The sequence below is a fragment of the Lutjanus erythropterus genome, chromosome 17, assembly GCF_056507025.1.
Source record: "Lutjanus erythropterus isolate fLutEry1 chromosome 17, fLutEry1.hap2, whole genome shotgun sequence".
Classification (NCBI taxonomy): domain Eukaryota; kingdom Metazoa; phylum Chordata; class Actinopteri; order Lutjaniformes; family Lutjanidae; genus Lutjanus; species Lutjanus erythropterus.
This window is the reverse complement of record NC_139333.1, coordinates 20,248,567-20,263,963: the sequence shown is the minus strand read 5'-3', so window position 1 is coordinate 20,263,963 and position 15,397 is coordinate 20,248,567. Positions and strand designations below refer to the sequence as shown.

General features: G+C 40.1%; 2 protein-coding genes across 2 annotated transcripts; both read left to right on the top strand.

The window, feature by feature from the left end:
- The first annotated feature begins 6,033 nt into the window (after nt 1-6,033).
- lrit1b (leucine-rich repeat, immunoglobulin-like and transmembrane domains 1b) lies at nt 6,034-9,509 on the top strand. Its single transcript, XM_084741599.1, has 4 exons — nt 6,034-6,278; nt 6,647-7,107; nt 7,401-7,706; nt 7,850-9,509. Exons 1-4 carry the CDS (start codon nt 6,157-6,159, stop codon nt 8,917-8,919), a joined length of 1,959 nt encoding a protein of 652 aa, XP_084597725.1. The 5' UTR covers nt 6,034-6,156; the 3' UTR covers nt 8,920-9,509.
- Nucleotides 9,510-11,440: 1,931 nt separating this feature from the next.
- On the top strand, nt 11,441-14,166 carry LOC146312138 (leucine-rich repeat, immunoglobulin-like domain and transmembrane domain-containing protein 2). The gene is made up of 3 exons (XM_084740888.1): nt 11,441-11,574; nt 11,773-12,554; nt 13,261-14,166. Exons 1-3 carry the CDS (start codon nt 11,465-11,467, stop codon nt 14,046-14,048), a joined length of 1,680 nt encoding a protein of 559 aa, XP_084597014.1. The 5' UTR covers nt 11,441-11,464; the 3' UTR covers nt 14,049-14,166.
- The last annotated feature ends 1,231 nt before the right edge of the window (nt 14,167-15,397 follow it).

Sequence of the window (15,397 nt, the reverse complement as noted above, 5' to 3'; positions counted from 1 at the left end):
TTCCGCAGAGAGATGAACTTTCCCCTCATTTCGGTTACTCAATTCAGCTGACGGTGTTTGTGTTGTGTTCGGTGATAAGAAACGAGAGGGGAAACATGGGAAATGGTGTTTTTTTTTTAACCAAATTTGTTGATAGGGTGAATTTTAGATCCTCCAGGCTACTGTCTATCTCTGTTCTTCAAAGAGAAGTTTTGTCTTTTTTTTTCTTTTTTTTTTAACCTTATCAGAGGGTTTTATAGGGGAGTTTTTCCTTATCAGAATCAAGGGTGTCTTATACTGGACAGACTGTAAATCTCCTTGAGACAAATTTGTGATTTTGGGTATGACTTTGCTTAAAAGGCCTGTTCAAGATCAGGAAATCTTTCCATCAAACTACTAATTATTATGGGAGTGGCTTTTCTTGATTTTTATAAATAAATAAATAAATAAATGGAAATTTGTGACAACACTTTATTCAAACGGCATTCACACATATGTGAGTATGTACAGTACCAGTCAAAAGTTTCGACACATCTTATTATTCTGTATTTTTTCACCATTTTTCATTATTCTTACATTGTAGATTGATACCGGAGACATTAAAACTGTGAAATATGGAATTATGTAATGAGCAAAAAATGTGAAAACAAGGCAAACAATGTTTTTGCCTTCTAAGAATGTAAAATATATGAGACTCCTTTTTGATTTTTATTGCTGACATATGGTCTTCTCCGATGCACCCCTCAACTTACAAATGTGCAAATATTTTTTGCTCTTTGATGTGTTAGATTCTTCAGAGTAGTCACCTTTTTTCTTTGATGATAGCTTTGCATACTGTTGGTGTAATCTGAACCATTTCTTCCTGTTTTTTCTTCACTAAAAATAAAGAAAAAATGGTTACTTGGAAAGTGTACCTTTAGAACCTCTTGCATGAACTCAGACTCATGTCTTATCTCAGCATAGTGATTCTGTGAACAAGAAGCCCAAGTAGTGCCTGTTTAAAACGAGACACATTCTCATTTTCAGGTTTATCCTTTTATTCGGAGGTTAAACTAGAACAGGTTTACATGCATTATTTTTACATACTGGTCATTGCTGCAGCACCTCTATTCACCCTCTGTCTGAAACACTCCTTTTGGCTCCTTCCGCTCTCCCAAATCTTGCTATCTATCTTGCGAGATCTTATTTTCTCATCATTTTGCTGTGCTTGGGACATTTTCCCAACCCAGAACATCAGTATTTGATATCCTGAGAATGAGATTCAACAATCTGATGCATTTACGAATAGCCTGGACAAATCCTACTGATTCAACCTTTAACTTTTAGTGAAGAAAACGATTTCCCTGAGCATTATTTTTAATCTTGCACAATCAAGTGTTAAGCTGACAAATTAGTACACAGCCTCTTCTTTTATTTTGACCACATACTCAGGCACAGTAAGCGTAAACGGACAGTTAAAAAACCTATGAACGCACCAGGACCTTATTCATTTACTCATTTGTCAGTCTTGAACTGCTGACCAAAATAACCCTGAGGGAAAAAAAACTAGGACAGCAGAAAGTGACCTTTGGCTCTTGCAGCAGCCCGAACCTTTTAAAATGTAACATTTGGGCAGAGTCTGATTGCACCACTAATCTGTTCACAGATTACCACAAACTCATTAACTATGAAGTAATGATGTGTCCCAATGGACTTATAATAGCCTTTTCTCCAACTGCCCATATTGTCCCATCCGGTTAAAGACTTCCTCATATATTCAGCAAAAAAGAGCTGCAGTGTTGATGCCTATCTCTGCATCTGCTGCATCTGACCCAAATGTGACATCAGACGTGTTGATATCTTACAGATAAATTGACAGTTTGGAGCATTTGATTTGTTTGTCTGCTGCCTTAAATCCCAACAGGAGGCCTGTAAAAGTGTTAGTCAGAAGCTGAAGGTACAGTATGGAACATAAAGCAGCAGAGTGCCAATGTCACAATGCAAAAGATTCAGTAAAACAATCTGTTAATCTACTGCAGCTCAACGTGATGAAGTAAGAGTTGGTCAACATTACTGAGAACATGAATGTAGTGGATTGATCGACTGCTGGTATAAATTCTAATCTTAGTTTAGGAGATTTGTTTTCTGTTTACAGTTCAACTAACGGCCTGCAGCCCTTTCAAATTCTTCTGTGGCCCCCAAGATGCTGCTTGCAAATCAGGCTGGTGTGTGTGTGATATGATAAATACAACTAAGGTTACATATCTGAACTACAGACTGTATGATCCGAACCATCATTGTATTGGTTATGTAAAGCACATGCGTGCTGTGATTGGCTGCAACAGGATTATACCTGCTCCACACCTGACATTCGCTTAGTCAAGCTTTATGTTGCACTCTATGCACTTATGTTGAAATAGCAAAATCAAGGCAGTGTAATTTCTCTCACTGACTCAGACAAGCTCAGAATGACATAAGTCTGACCGTTCTATAGTGGTAAGTCACCTGATTCAAGTATGATATGCTATCTAATTGAAAATTCAAAGACTACAGATCTGTAGGCCTGGGTATCTTTTAAAAAATTACAATGAAAGTATCAATAGTAGTATATTTATGTTTACATTTTACACCATCTGGTTTAATGTTTCACCATTAAACAATAATGTAAAGAATATTTTTAATTTGAGGAACTTTTAACCCAAGAACATTTGTAAGTTGAGGCACTGTGCAATAAATTCTTCTCTCTTTCTGTGCTGCATATCGAGGGACAGTGGACCAAAAAACTGCATCTTTTACAGAAGTCTATAAAGCCTTAACTTACTGGAACGAATCAGGGCATCTTCATTAATAGCACAAATAAAACCCCCAACTACATCCGACCCGAATAAGCTGCCTGTAGTATTTTTTTTTCGCAGTGCCTGTACCCTTGCAGTTGTTGCACATTGATGCATTGGCTAACAGTTAATTACAGCGTCATAATCTGCTGGTTTTGCAATGAAACAAAGGTTTCAGTGTTGGAATTGCTTTTGTGCCCACAATCTCTCTCTGAAAATCAGGAACAAAGATGAAAAACTGAACCAAATGTTTCTACCGGATATGTAATGTTAGATACTGATTCTCATTTTACATTTAGCATGATAAAGATAAATTCACTGGTGGAGTACTGCACTTTTACTTGAGTATTTTCATTTTATGCTACTCTATACTTCTACTTCTCTACATTTCATTGGTAAATAGTGTACCTTTTAATCATCTACATTTATTTGACAGCTTTAGTTACTTTTCAGATTGATATTTTACATCAACCTGTATGATGAGCCTTTAAAAAGAACATAAGTCCATTATACCATAAGTAGACGGGATTGTTGTGCACACAAGAATGAGAAACAGGGGGCATATATCAATATATATAATAATGTATATAAGAAGCACAAATAACCAACAACATAAATAGAAAACTCTATATACAAACCAAGCATTCATAACTTGTAAATAGTGCACAATAATATGTAGCCTACATGTAAAAAACAGGATTATGACAGGATTAATCGTATCCAATAACATGATGCAGTATTGGTGATATGGGACTCTGAAAGGAGTGTTTCACTATTTTCTGTATTTTAGTTTGTTCTGTATATTTATTTATCTCTTCCACCAGTTCCAATCAAATCAGTCACAGAGGGAACTGCATCAAAATCTTGTTACACAGCCTTGTAGTAAACGATAAATTAATCAAGGATACCATCCTTGCATCCTTGCATTTTTAAATGAAGTTGCTTGAGACAGGTGCTGAGGTCAGATGGAAAAGGTGGGTTCAGGGACAGCTGTGGAGTTGGACGTTTGTACCCAGTGCTGCGTGTTTCTCTCAGGACAAACCTCCTAAAAGAAATGGAACAAAGATGTATTAATAAGAGACAGAGACAGCTGGATTAAAGGATTTGAAATCCCGACGGACGGCCGTGTCTTTAAACCCCTGCACCTGTGAAAAACCCTCAGAGTCTGTGACACCATGTCTGTCAGCCGCAAAGTGTGTCACACACAGACACAGTTACACACAAAATACGTACGTGTTCTGCAGGATACTACTGAATATTATAGCAACAGAATACTGTATAATAGCAATATAGACATTTCAACAACAAATTGATGCAGAAAAGGGGCAAATTGTTGCATTAAAAAATCACCAGAATGCAGTAGAAGAAGCGTTTAATGCTCCAAATTTACTGGGGGAGGAGCCAAGCTTAATGTAGCTGTGTTTACAATGACCCAAGTATTTATTACCAGCCCAACCTGAATAAAAGTGCCTCATGTAAACACCTCAGTCGGAAGAGAGGGATCCGATCCAGCTGGTTGGAAAGAATTTTCAATCTGATTGAGAAGAGTTGTTTAAACCTTTGATAACCTGATCAAAAGGAAAACAAAAAACATTTAACCGCTTTATCCAATCATTTCTCACTGGTTGCAATAAATACATTGTTTCTGTGCATCTCTGCACCACAGGGTGCATGGACAGAATCATGGAGGGAGTAAAACAGGACTTAAAAGATTTGTAGATGCTAAAATAGTTCCTGATGTTGTTGGTCCATGAAAATTAGCAGATGGAAACTGGAAGTCAAAAAAGTTATATTCTGATATCTGAAGAAACCTACACTCTATTACTCTGTGGGCTGAAACGTAGCATTAGGTGACATGAATACTTATCTAGTGTGCACCCTGGCTACCCAGAGGCAGAGACTACAAATCCAAGCTGTAGTTCTTCCTTAACACCAGTTGCATCACTGTGACATCACTGGATGCAGGAAAAACAACAGATTTTGAAACAGGAGAACTCAGCTGTCTTGGTCAATATAGGACACTCTGAGAAATTTATGCTTTAAACTGACACCTTTTTACCATCACCGCTGACTAAACATCCTCATGAAAAGTGGGAAATTTTCCCTTTAATACTTTTTAGCACTTTGATGCAGCTGGTAAAAGCAGGGCTCAGGTAGTTTAATCTGTAATAATGCATCAAAATGTTTTTTAAATTATATTTTCTATTGATAATCCTCATCTGCAAAGTAACTATAGCTTTAAAATAAATGTTGTGGGGTAAAATATTTGCCTCTGAATTGCAGTGGAGTAGCGTAAAATAGAAATATGCAAGTACCTCAAAACCACACTTAATTACAGTGCTTGAGTAAATGCACTTAATTAGTCTCCACCACTGGTGTTCAAATGATCTGCAAAAGTCCAGACTGGCCAGTGAGTTTTTACCCTCCTTGTAAGTCATAGATCATACACATAAACGATGGGGATAATCTCAAATGAAAGAAAAGTCTTGAAAAAAAAATACTTTCTCAGTATTTAAACACAGCAATCACCTGCATATCTGGTAAGAAGTTTGGATCTAATAACACTCTACACTGCCATCTAGTGGTCGACTGTTGCTAAGTTCCAGCCACCATGCAAAACTACAGTCAATATATCTTATTAAACATTTCATAGACTGTGTAAAAAACAATGACCATAATTTAAAGACAAGCAAATGTAACAAGAGAAGAAGTTTATTAAGATATTCTGAAACTATAACACATCACTGTGCTTTCATATCAGTAATCTGTTTGTTTTGATGACTAATTGTTGGTGTGATGTGGGGTAGGAGGTCTGTCACTCTTACAGTGTTTACTCCAACATTTAGCAGTAAATGATATGACTTGACTGGACAATATCAATACATTTTTCAAATTAAAGCATTAAAAACTAAAAATTCAGTCAAGGAATTCCTCATTTTAAAATATTTCTACTTTTCTAAGGTATTGAATCAAATATTCATGATGGTTAGTGGTTAATATATGCAGGTAGATTTTGAGCTTCTGTGGAGTCTACCTGCAGCTTCTGCTTCACACACAGTTTGTTGTGTCCATAATTAACCATCCAATCAACAATTGGAAAGTATTTCAGTGAGAATGAGAGTGAAAACTATGCAGCCTATCAGCTTCCAGGAAGCAATAGCCTAATCGTGTGAATGAAAATAACCCAAGTCCTTCACTAATCCCTGCCTATCCTTTTTATCTCAGGATTCAGACCAGTCAGTGCAGTATGGAGCTGTGAGCCTGCACACCAGCACGATGCATCCGATGTCCTGTTAGACCGAGCTGTAGCACCTGTTTTCTTTTAGTTTAGCTGCGTAGCACTTAGTAGCTTGCAGGAGACAAAATGAGTCGACATTTTGCTGCTGCTTTTTGTTTGGCTTTAGTTTTTCTGCCTCTGCTGAGCAGGTCGTGTCCTGCACAATGCAGCTGCTTCTTCCACAAATTAAGCGACGGATCAAAAGCAAGGTAAATGTGGCACTATTTAAATTTTTGGTTTGAATCTTATTCCCAGTGCATGTTTTAGTTTCTCTTGCGTGCAGAATTGATTTTCACTGCAGCTTTCTTCTATTCAGTCACCCTGTATAGTGGAGGATTAACTTGGAGTTGCCCTTTAATCTCCTTTGCTTGTTACTGAACAATAGGTTACTACGTTTTCTCAAATAAAAGCTGAACTTTATTTGTTTTTATGTCAGATAGAGGCAGAAAATACATTTAATTTGTTATTAAATCCACTTCTACAAATCCCTACAATTTGAAAGTAGCTTCATCAATGCTCCTGTTAATTATCATATGATAAATAATCATATTTTTTTTGTTATTTTTCCCCCTTGCAGGAGTGTGCTTTGCAATGATCCAGAGATCACTGTGGTTCCCCCCAATTTCCCCACTGACACATCGAAGCTGCGCATTGAAAAGACAGCTATCACACGGATCTCAACTGACAACTTCCACTACCTCAACAACCTGGAGTTTTTGTGGATGTCTTTCAATTCACTGAATTCACTGAATGTTGACAGTTTCCGGGGGCTTTACAACCTGGACGAGCTCAGGCTGGACGGCAACGCCCTCACCTCCTTCCCCTGGGAGTCTCTGACCGACATGCCAAACCTGAGGCTCCTTGATTTACACAACAATAAAATCTCCATCATCCCCGCCGAAGCCATTGCGTACATAAAGAATATCACCTATCTGGATTTATCCAGCAACAGTCTGACAACTGTTCCTGCTGATGTTCTCACGATGTGGCTGAGCGTGAAGCCATCCCAGGACACCGACTCCTCCAAACTAATTCTCGGTGAGGATCAAGCCGTGACATATTAGGATGCTATTTTTTTTAATCTTCCTTGCATGATGACCACTTCTTTGACACCAGAAGCATTTAAAGCTAGGGATTAGTCTAATTATAGTTATTGTGTGTCAGGTTGTCAGATTATTTCCTTCTATTTTAACTCAAAGTTGTTGGTCTTAAGATGACTTACTGTTGTGTAAAGGAAAATGTACTGCATTGTAGAGACAGTAGTTTCTGGGTGGATAGTGGAGTTTTTCTTTTCACTGACAGCACTTTGTCACACTCGGTTTCCTCTCCAGGTCTCCATGACAACCCATGGCTGTGCGACTGCAGGCTGTACGATTTGGTCCAGTTTCAGAAATCCCCCTCATCATCTGTGGCTCTCATCGACACCAGGCTGCGGTGCGCTGATCCAGAGAGCTTGTCAGGGGTTCTTTTCACTGAAGCGGAGCTGCAGAGGTGCCAGGGCCCTCGGGTGCACACGGCCGTGGCTCGTGTACGCAGCTCACTGGGCAACAACGTCCTCCTGCGCTGTGGCACAGTTGGAGTCCCCATCCCTGAGCTCTCCTGGAGCCGTGCTGATGGCAAGAAAATGAACGGCACCGGTGAGTTCTGCTGAACTAATTCCAGATGTGCTTAAATTAGACTGGAGTCTATTTCAGTTCAAGTCAAAGTGTCAGTGAGATTAAAGTTATTGTCTTTGTGCCAATCTGCTTAACTCTGTGGATGTTTGCTTTTTATTTTTCAGTTCAGGAAGAGATATCAAAGGAAGGCATCATTTGGTCGATTCTCAGTGTGCCTGCAGTTTCCTACCGAGATTCTGGGAAATACGTGTGCAAGGCAACCAACTTCGTGGGCACTGCGGACGCCATCATCTCTTTGGTGATCACAGATTCCTTTCGGTCAGAGGAAGCAGGCGGCGGTGTCTCTAAGAGAACCAGAGGGAAGAAACCTGGTGGCATTGGAAGAGCGGCATACCAGGAGAAACTCATTGCCAGATATGTTCCTCCACCGACCACCACTGCCGCCCAGCCCATTATTGAACCTCTCAATGGCAAAGGCGTGACTGGGAAATATGAGATCGAGAGCTACAGCATCTCTGATGATACTTCTCCAGGACGGGGCAAGGCGTCAGACCCTCAGAAGGCGGTGGATGTGGAGCGGGATGCTTTGAGTAACTTGGCAGCCAATGCCTCGTCCTTACAGCAAGCTCCAGAGAAAAGGGTAGTGCGTTCAGTGAAGGTGATCGGTGACACTGACCATACTGTCTCTCTGAACTGGCGAGCCCCTACAGCCACAAACACCACAGAGTTCAGTGTCCTTTATGCTATATTTGGTGAGAGAGACATGCGTAGGATCAATGTAGGAGCCGGAAGGAACCGAATCACCATTGACGGCCTTGTGCCAAAGACAAAGTACATTGCTTGCGTTTGCGTCAAAGGCCTGATCCCGAAAAAAGAGCAGTGTGTAATCTTCTCAACAGATGAGGCGGCCAGTGCTAGTGGCACTCAGAAGCTCATTAATGTGGTGGTGATAACTGTGGCGTGCGTGATCGCTGTCCCCCTGACACTGATTGTGTGCTGTGGGGCTTTAAAGAAACGCTGTCAAAAGCTGCTGGGTCGACAGTCCAAGGAGATGCAGGACTCGTACGTCACGTTTGAGACCCTCGGCCCCGGGGCCAAAGCTAAAGGGATGGAGGGCGAGTATTTGACCCGGCTAAATCCTGATGAATCCAACAGGCTGCTCTCAGCAAGGTCTAGTGTGGACTCAGAGGCCACAGCCAGGACTGAGGGGCCACCTAACGAGTATTTCTGCTAAAACCAAATGTATGCCACGAACTCCAGAGGATGCACTTTGTTTTCTAACAGCCTGTGATGTGAATATAAAATACCAATGTGCTCAGAGATGTAAAAGACTCAACCTCAGAGGACACTGATAGCTCTGTCAGCACTGCATGTATGGAATTCATTTACAGCCTTGTGGGACTAAAAACCACCATTCACTTGGTGAACAGCAAAAAAGGGAAAATCTACACAGTGACACAGTTTCAATATTTACATGTGGTGTAAATGTGTAAAAATGACTTTTTTAAATAATTCATCATGCACTTTTAAAGGTGATGTTTTGCAGAGGAATTCTCTTCAAATGTTGCCCTAAACCGTCCAAAACCCAATTTTATTTTTTTCCAAGATGTAACCTCTGCATTGTGTTCAAATCTTTATTTAAAGTATTTAGAGAAAAGATGAACCAGCAGTCATTAGTTTATTTTGTATGTCAGTATGATGTTAACGTGCCAGGTTTACTGTTGGGTCAAGACCCTAAAATGCAGTAGGCCTACATTTTATAATGTGTACATATATGTGACCTGAAATATATGTGTATGTATGAATGTACTGTATATAAATAAATATTTTTTATATTTATATGCTCTTACGTTTTTTTCTTCTCAGTATATAGATTTTTGAGATAGATCAACAGATTTATATTCATCTTGACTGAAGCAGAAATTAGCCTCTTATACGCATTAAAAAGTCCTTGAATGAATGTAAACATTTGTGTTATGCAGATCTCTACTTTGCTGAAAAACTAGAAGGTCCCTCTGTGAGTGCAGTCCTTTGCCAAGGCCAAATGCCTTATCTTGCAATATAAACAAAAGTAAAAAATAACTTGTGTATCCACCCTGTGATTCAGATCTGCTCCATGCAACACCTTCCCACCAAGTTTCATGAAAACCCGGCCTGTAGATTTTCTGTAATCCTGCTGACAAATAAACAAAGAGCACCAAAAACATTAACTTTGTCAGGAACCACAGAGCTAATCTGAGCCAGGTCAAGAAACATTTGACACTAATATGTTTTCTAAAACCTGCTGAAAGTAAAGGACAGGTGAGCTGGATCAGGATATGTTAAAATGTTTACATAAGCATTTAGCTCCAAGCAGATCTCTGCCAAAGTACAGCTTCAAATAACAGCTAGCATCAATCTTTAGTCTTGTTAATACGCTGAGTGGATCATCAATAACACCAGTGTTGATTAAGATTTTACATTTAATGACATAATTCAACTCAGAGAACCTATAAATGTGTGGACTGATTCATCCTCAGATATTTCAGTCAATCAAAACACTAAATCAGCTTCAGGGCAGTTTGTTTTGTCCCTTAAGGAAAAACATGAAAATGTGTCTATTTCTACCCAGGTGAGAAAAGTCACACAGCAGCTACTCAGCCAGTCCTGTGTTAAACTGTTAATTCTTAGACTTAAGTTTACTCATTAATTTAAAATTTTAAAATTATTATTATTATCAGTTTCCAGTCAGTTTGGTTAGTTTTTGGCAGCATAATTACTTGGTTAGGTTAAGGAAAAGATTTGTGACATGGTTTGGTGACACTGCTAAAATGGCATGGTTAGTTCTGCCGTGCAGGTGTAATTAGCCACACTGGCTATTTACACCGTGGGCAGAAATAGAATTGTTGGCACCTTGGTATTATTCCTGCCATGCAAGACCAGACACACCTGGATGTAAATAGCCACATTGGCTACATTGGCTATTTACACCCTGAGTGAAAATAGCATTGTTGGCTACTGACATACGGGTGTTAATAGAATCTGCTGAGTAAATATACATCTAGTATCTAGGTAGACAAACCAAAGCCATTAAAGTATTAAGTATTTAACAAAGCAACTTAGTAAGTGTCTCTGTTTGGTCCGCCATTGCAAATAAATTAACAGAACAGTTACTGAACATTCTTGGTCTGTTAAACAATTGAAAAACTTGGACATTAACAGAGAAATATCAGTTGAAGACTGAAAATACGGTGCTATAAATGTTGTTTGTTTTCACACTTGCTTTATATGCTGATTCGGCCTTTAACAACCTGTGAGACAACCAGTGTTCAGATTATTGAGGTCAGATTACAGTCCTCTCCAGACATCTGTCCCTGTGCAGCCCTCCCTCTCTGTGCTGCTAAGCCCGATGGGCTCCGGCCCACTTACCGCAGATGGGCCTCCTGTCATGTCTATGTGTATGTCTGTGCTTTAGTGGGGGACAAATACATTAAATTAGACTGTTGCAAAGCAGTTGGGGGTCAAACCTGAAAGTAGAACTACAATACAATCAGACATAACTAAAACAATCTTGATTGAACAAAATTTGTGGTCTGTGATTTCATGCTTTTGATGAAACAGAACAATGTTTTCCAGACAAAGTGGACCACAGCTATAAATACACCTTACCTATGTGTGTCTCATGTTACTTGGTGTCTTATGTGTTGCGTCAAGGAAGATTAAGGTAATAGGCTTTCTTTCATGCAGCCCATGCACTTGTCCTGCCCTCACAGGCCTATTTCACAAGCTCCTCCAGGAATATGGACACCTTTTCTGTCGCATTACGTATCACTTTGGCATTTTATCTCATCGCCCCTGGAACATCAACTTGTCTGATCGGTTGCTCCTGCACAGATGATAACTTGGGAAGGTAAGAGACCACTGAAACTATACAAACTCCTAAAAGAAAGGTTTCTGTTGACTGTAATCCTGTTCTAAACAAGTGTTGTTTTAAACATAAACTGCTGGCCTAATTGTTCTAAAACTTTAAACAAACACTATCCATAAATTCTCTTGTCTTCTCTTAGCTTCTCATCTGAACTAAACACATCTCATCTTGCTATTCTAGATCTTTACTATGTATGGAAACCTCCATGGGACAAATTCCAGAGGACATCCCACATGATTTTACGAAAATACGAATTGAGAACTGCCACCTGACTGAGTTACCGCAAGGGTCTTTCTCTAAAGTTAGTGCCTTGGAGTTCCTTTGGCTGAATTTCAACGAGATCACCTTGATGAACATCAAAAGCCTGGAGGGGCTGGCCAACCTGACCGAGCTCAGGCTACAAGGGAACAAGATGACTTCCATACCATGGACAGCATTTCAGGACACCCCAAAACTGAAGATTCTGGACCTGAAGCACAATCGATTGGACGCCCTACCTGAACACGCACTGAGACACTTATCTGCACTGACCTACTTAGATTTATCCTTCAATCAGCTTAGTGTCATATCAAAAGATGTCTTCACAACTTGGCCTCTTTACCAAACAGCAGAGAAAGCATGGGGGAAAGAAGGAGTGGTCTCCAATGTGGTTTTGGGGCTGCATGACAACCCCTGGTTGTGCGATTGCCGCCTCAAAGGCTTTGTAGAGTTCATCCGGGCGGTCAGCCCTCCCATCATCCTCATGAACTCTTATTTGATGTGTTCAGGCCCCGCCTCCAAAGCGGACAAGTTTTTCCACGAGATCCAGTTAAAAACGTGCATGAAGCCGGTGGCCTCTGCCCCAGAGACTAACATCACTTTACCTCTTGGAGCAAATGCAACACTCACATGCTTAGTCAAGGCCAGGCCAGCCCCAACCATTCAGTGGATGTACAGTCTAAAGATTATAAGAGGATTTGCCGGTAAGATTTTTTTTTTATTACTACCATCCATTAAACTGTTGCAAACCTGCTCTGGGAGCACTTAGTGTGGTATATGTTCAACTTTCAGGCTACATCAGCTTTTTGAAAAGATACAGGAACAATACCCGCTTTAGGGTTACCTTACCATGTCTTTATCAGATGTCTGACTATGGAGGCCAATCTCCCAGCTTTTGTTGCTAAAAAGTTGTGGAACCAATTGGAGAGGAAAAAAAATACTCGACTGACAAACCAATCCAAAAAATTTAGGGTGGTCCTTCATATTGGGGTGATGACATTGTGTACTTACTATTGAGGAGAATGGAGGAGAGCATCGTGTCTGGTAAGGCTGGTAACTGTCTGGTAACCTTGAATTTATAAATCCATAGACCATCAGTTGACAGCAAGTTTCTCGATTGGTGTTGCAAGACTATATCAGATGTAAACAAGCCTTTAATGTTGCAGTACACCCTAACACCCTGTCTTCTCCTTGCAGCTGTAGACTGAGAACAATTGCATAGCTTTCATTGCTAAAATCGGGTGGAAACACTTAAAGAGTTTTAAAACAAACTGTAAAAAGAAGTGTTCTTGAAAAAATGTAACAGGCATAGGTTTGTTAGGCGGTGAGATCTCTGATTGGTATTGCAAGACTATATCAGATGTGTAGACAAGCCTCTGATTTAAATGACACCTTGTCTTCTCCTTGCAGCTAAAGAGACTCAAATAAATGAGGAGACCGTCACCTCCCAGCTGGTGATCCCCTCTCTTCTCCTGGCAGACCGAGGACTCTACACCTGCATGGCCAACAACTTCATTGGCAACTCCTCTGTCAGCATCACAGTTAACATCAGCTCCCTCAATTCCTCTGTTCCTCTCCCTCCACCAGTCCCCATGTTGTCGTCCGATGAGAATACCTACATCGACATCCGCATCGCCAAACAGACAGTTTACGGTATTACCCTGGAGTGGTACGCAGTGACGGAAAACCCTGCAGAAACCTGGTTCACCATCCACTTTGGCAAATACGATTCACCCAAAAAGGAGATGATCTATATTGGCCCTGGCATCAACAGCTACTCCGTTAGCGACCTGCTTCCTGTCACCAAATACGAAGTGTGTGTGACCCTGAAGAACCATCCGCCGAGGGAAGGCCAGTGCATCATATTCGTGACAGGAAGTGACATCAGTGAGCTGGAACAAAGAGAGAGGCTCATCCACATTGTTGTCATTGTGTGCGCCATGGTGCTGTCAGTGCCAGCCGGCATGTATGCCTGCACCACAGAGGCCAGGTTCAGCTGTGTGGATCGCTGCGTGGATCTGTGGAAGAGGCGAAGGCGGCACGAGGAGAACCTGCAAGGGATGGAGAGGCAGGGCACCTTTGACAGCCTGCAGGCGGCTAGTGATGAAGGCCTGTGCAAGGACTCAGAGGAAAAGCCAAAAAAGAGGCAGAAGTCAGAGGATAGGGTCAAAGGAGGAAGTGCAGCCCATCTGTACTAGTTCAAAGTCAAGAGATGTACATACATGTGTATTTGTAAATAATGTCAGTTTTCAGTGTAGCAGCAGTTTGTGCTCCTCATGTATTATCATTACATTTGAGGTACAGTGTGAACCTTTCACATTTAGTAAGTACCTGATCTTTGAAAAACAAAGGGTGGTTTAACAGAACTCATCGCTGTTACGTCGATATTCCCAGAGTCCTCAAAGACTCCTCCAACCATCTGGATCAAAATATTTTCCGTCTGCTGCATGATTGAAAAGATTTTTAACCTGTTTCCCCAAATAGACCCTAAATCTTGCCCTTTTTTGCTCTGTGCTGCAATAACTGTTGAGCAAACTTGGTACTCAGTAGAATCTCTGTCAGCTTTCTCCTTTTTTGTTTCCTGTATTTAAGGTATGCTATGTGCTAGACTAGTTTATGTTAAAAAGAAAACTAAATTTTGAAGATGGTTAAAAGATGTTGCTGGGGGACCTTTAAAAGCAACATACAGTCACACCTTAAGTCAGCAAATGTTAGCAAAACACCAGCTAACTAGCTAGCTAACAATTTATGTAATTAGTTAGGTAGTTAGCTCGTGTTTTGCTAACATTAGCTAGCAGACATAACTAGCGAGCTAATGATTGACATAATTTAGCTAGCTAGCTAGAATTCTGCAAACATAAGATGAGACTGTAACTGTATGTACATAGCATGTCTAACTACAGGAAACAGGGAAGGAGAAAGCTGACAGAGGTTCTGCAGGTGCCAAGTTTGCTCATCTGGGCCCGGAGCAAAAAGGAATGGGACTTAGGAAGGATCAATTGTGACTTTATCCAGGAGGCCATAAATTACATATTTCATTGCTCTTTTTGAACAACCTGAGAAAAAACTTTTTGTTTGAACATATTAAACAGTGGACAGTAAAACAATACAGACAAATATAAGTGATTACATGTAATACATAGGAGACACAAACTGGGGCTATTTTGAGTATACTGCATAGTCATCCTGTAAATACATTTCAAGCTATCAGCTCCAAGTGGAGATGCCTTTATTCCTTATTATAAGGAGAGTTTCTTATTATCTGTGTTTATATACAGTACATGTAAAAAGAATTTTTACAGTTTTTGCTAAAATGCATTTGATATTTAAGTTTTGTTTCTTGATATTTTGATACTGAACATGCAATCCTAAATATTATAAATGTAAATAATACTTTGTCGTGAGGATTGTATGTTGGTTCATGGTTCATGCAATTTTAATCCACTTTATGTCTATTTTTTTTCTGTTGTTTTTCTTTTCACAGACTCGAGATTTACTGTCTTATAATGCAATGAAATCATGTTTTGATGTGGATTAAAGGGGAGTC

What these genes read in the sequence shown, in the direction of transcription:
- lrit1b (XM_084741599.1), top strand. Translation starts at nt 6,157, where the DNA reads ATGAGTCGACATTTTGCTGCTGCTTTTTGTTTGGCTTTAGTTTTTCTG. An exon ending in AGCGACGGATCAAAAGCAAG is followed by an intron (nt 6,279 to 6,646) that starts GTAAATGTGGCA and finishes TCCCCCTTGCAG; the next exon opens with GAGTGTGCTTTGCAATGATC. An exon ending in CTCCTCCAAACTAATTCTCG is followed by an intron (nt 7,108 to 7,400) that starts GTGAGGATCAAG and finishes TTTCCTCTCCAG; the next exon opens with GTCTCCATGACAACCCATGG.
- LOC146312138 (XM_084740888.1), top strand. Translation starts at nt 11,465, where the DNA reads ATGGACACCTTTTCTGTCGCATTACGTATCACTTTGGCATTTTATCTC. An exon ending in ACAGATGATAACTTGGGAAG is followed by an intron (nt 11,575 to 11,772) that starts GTAAGAGACCAC and finishes TTGCTATTCTAG; the next exon opens with ATCTTTACTATGTATGGAAA. An exon ending in GATTATAAGAGGATTTGCCG is followed by an intron (nt 12,555 to 13,260) that starts GTAAGATTTTTT and finishes TTCTCCTTGCAG; the next exon opens with CTAAAGAGACTCAAATAAAT.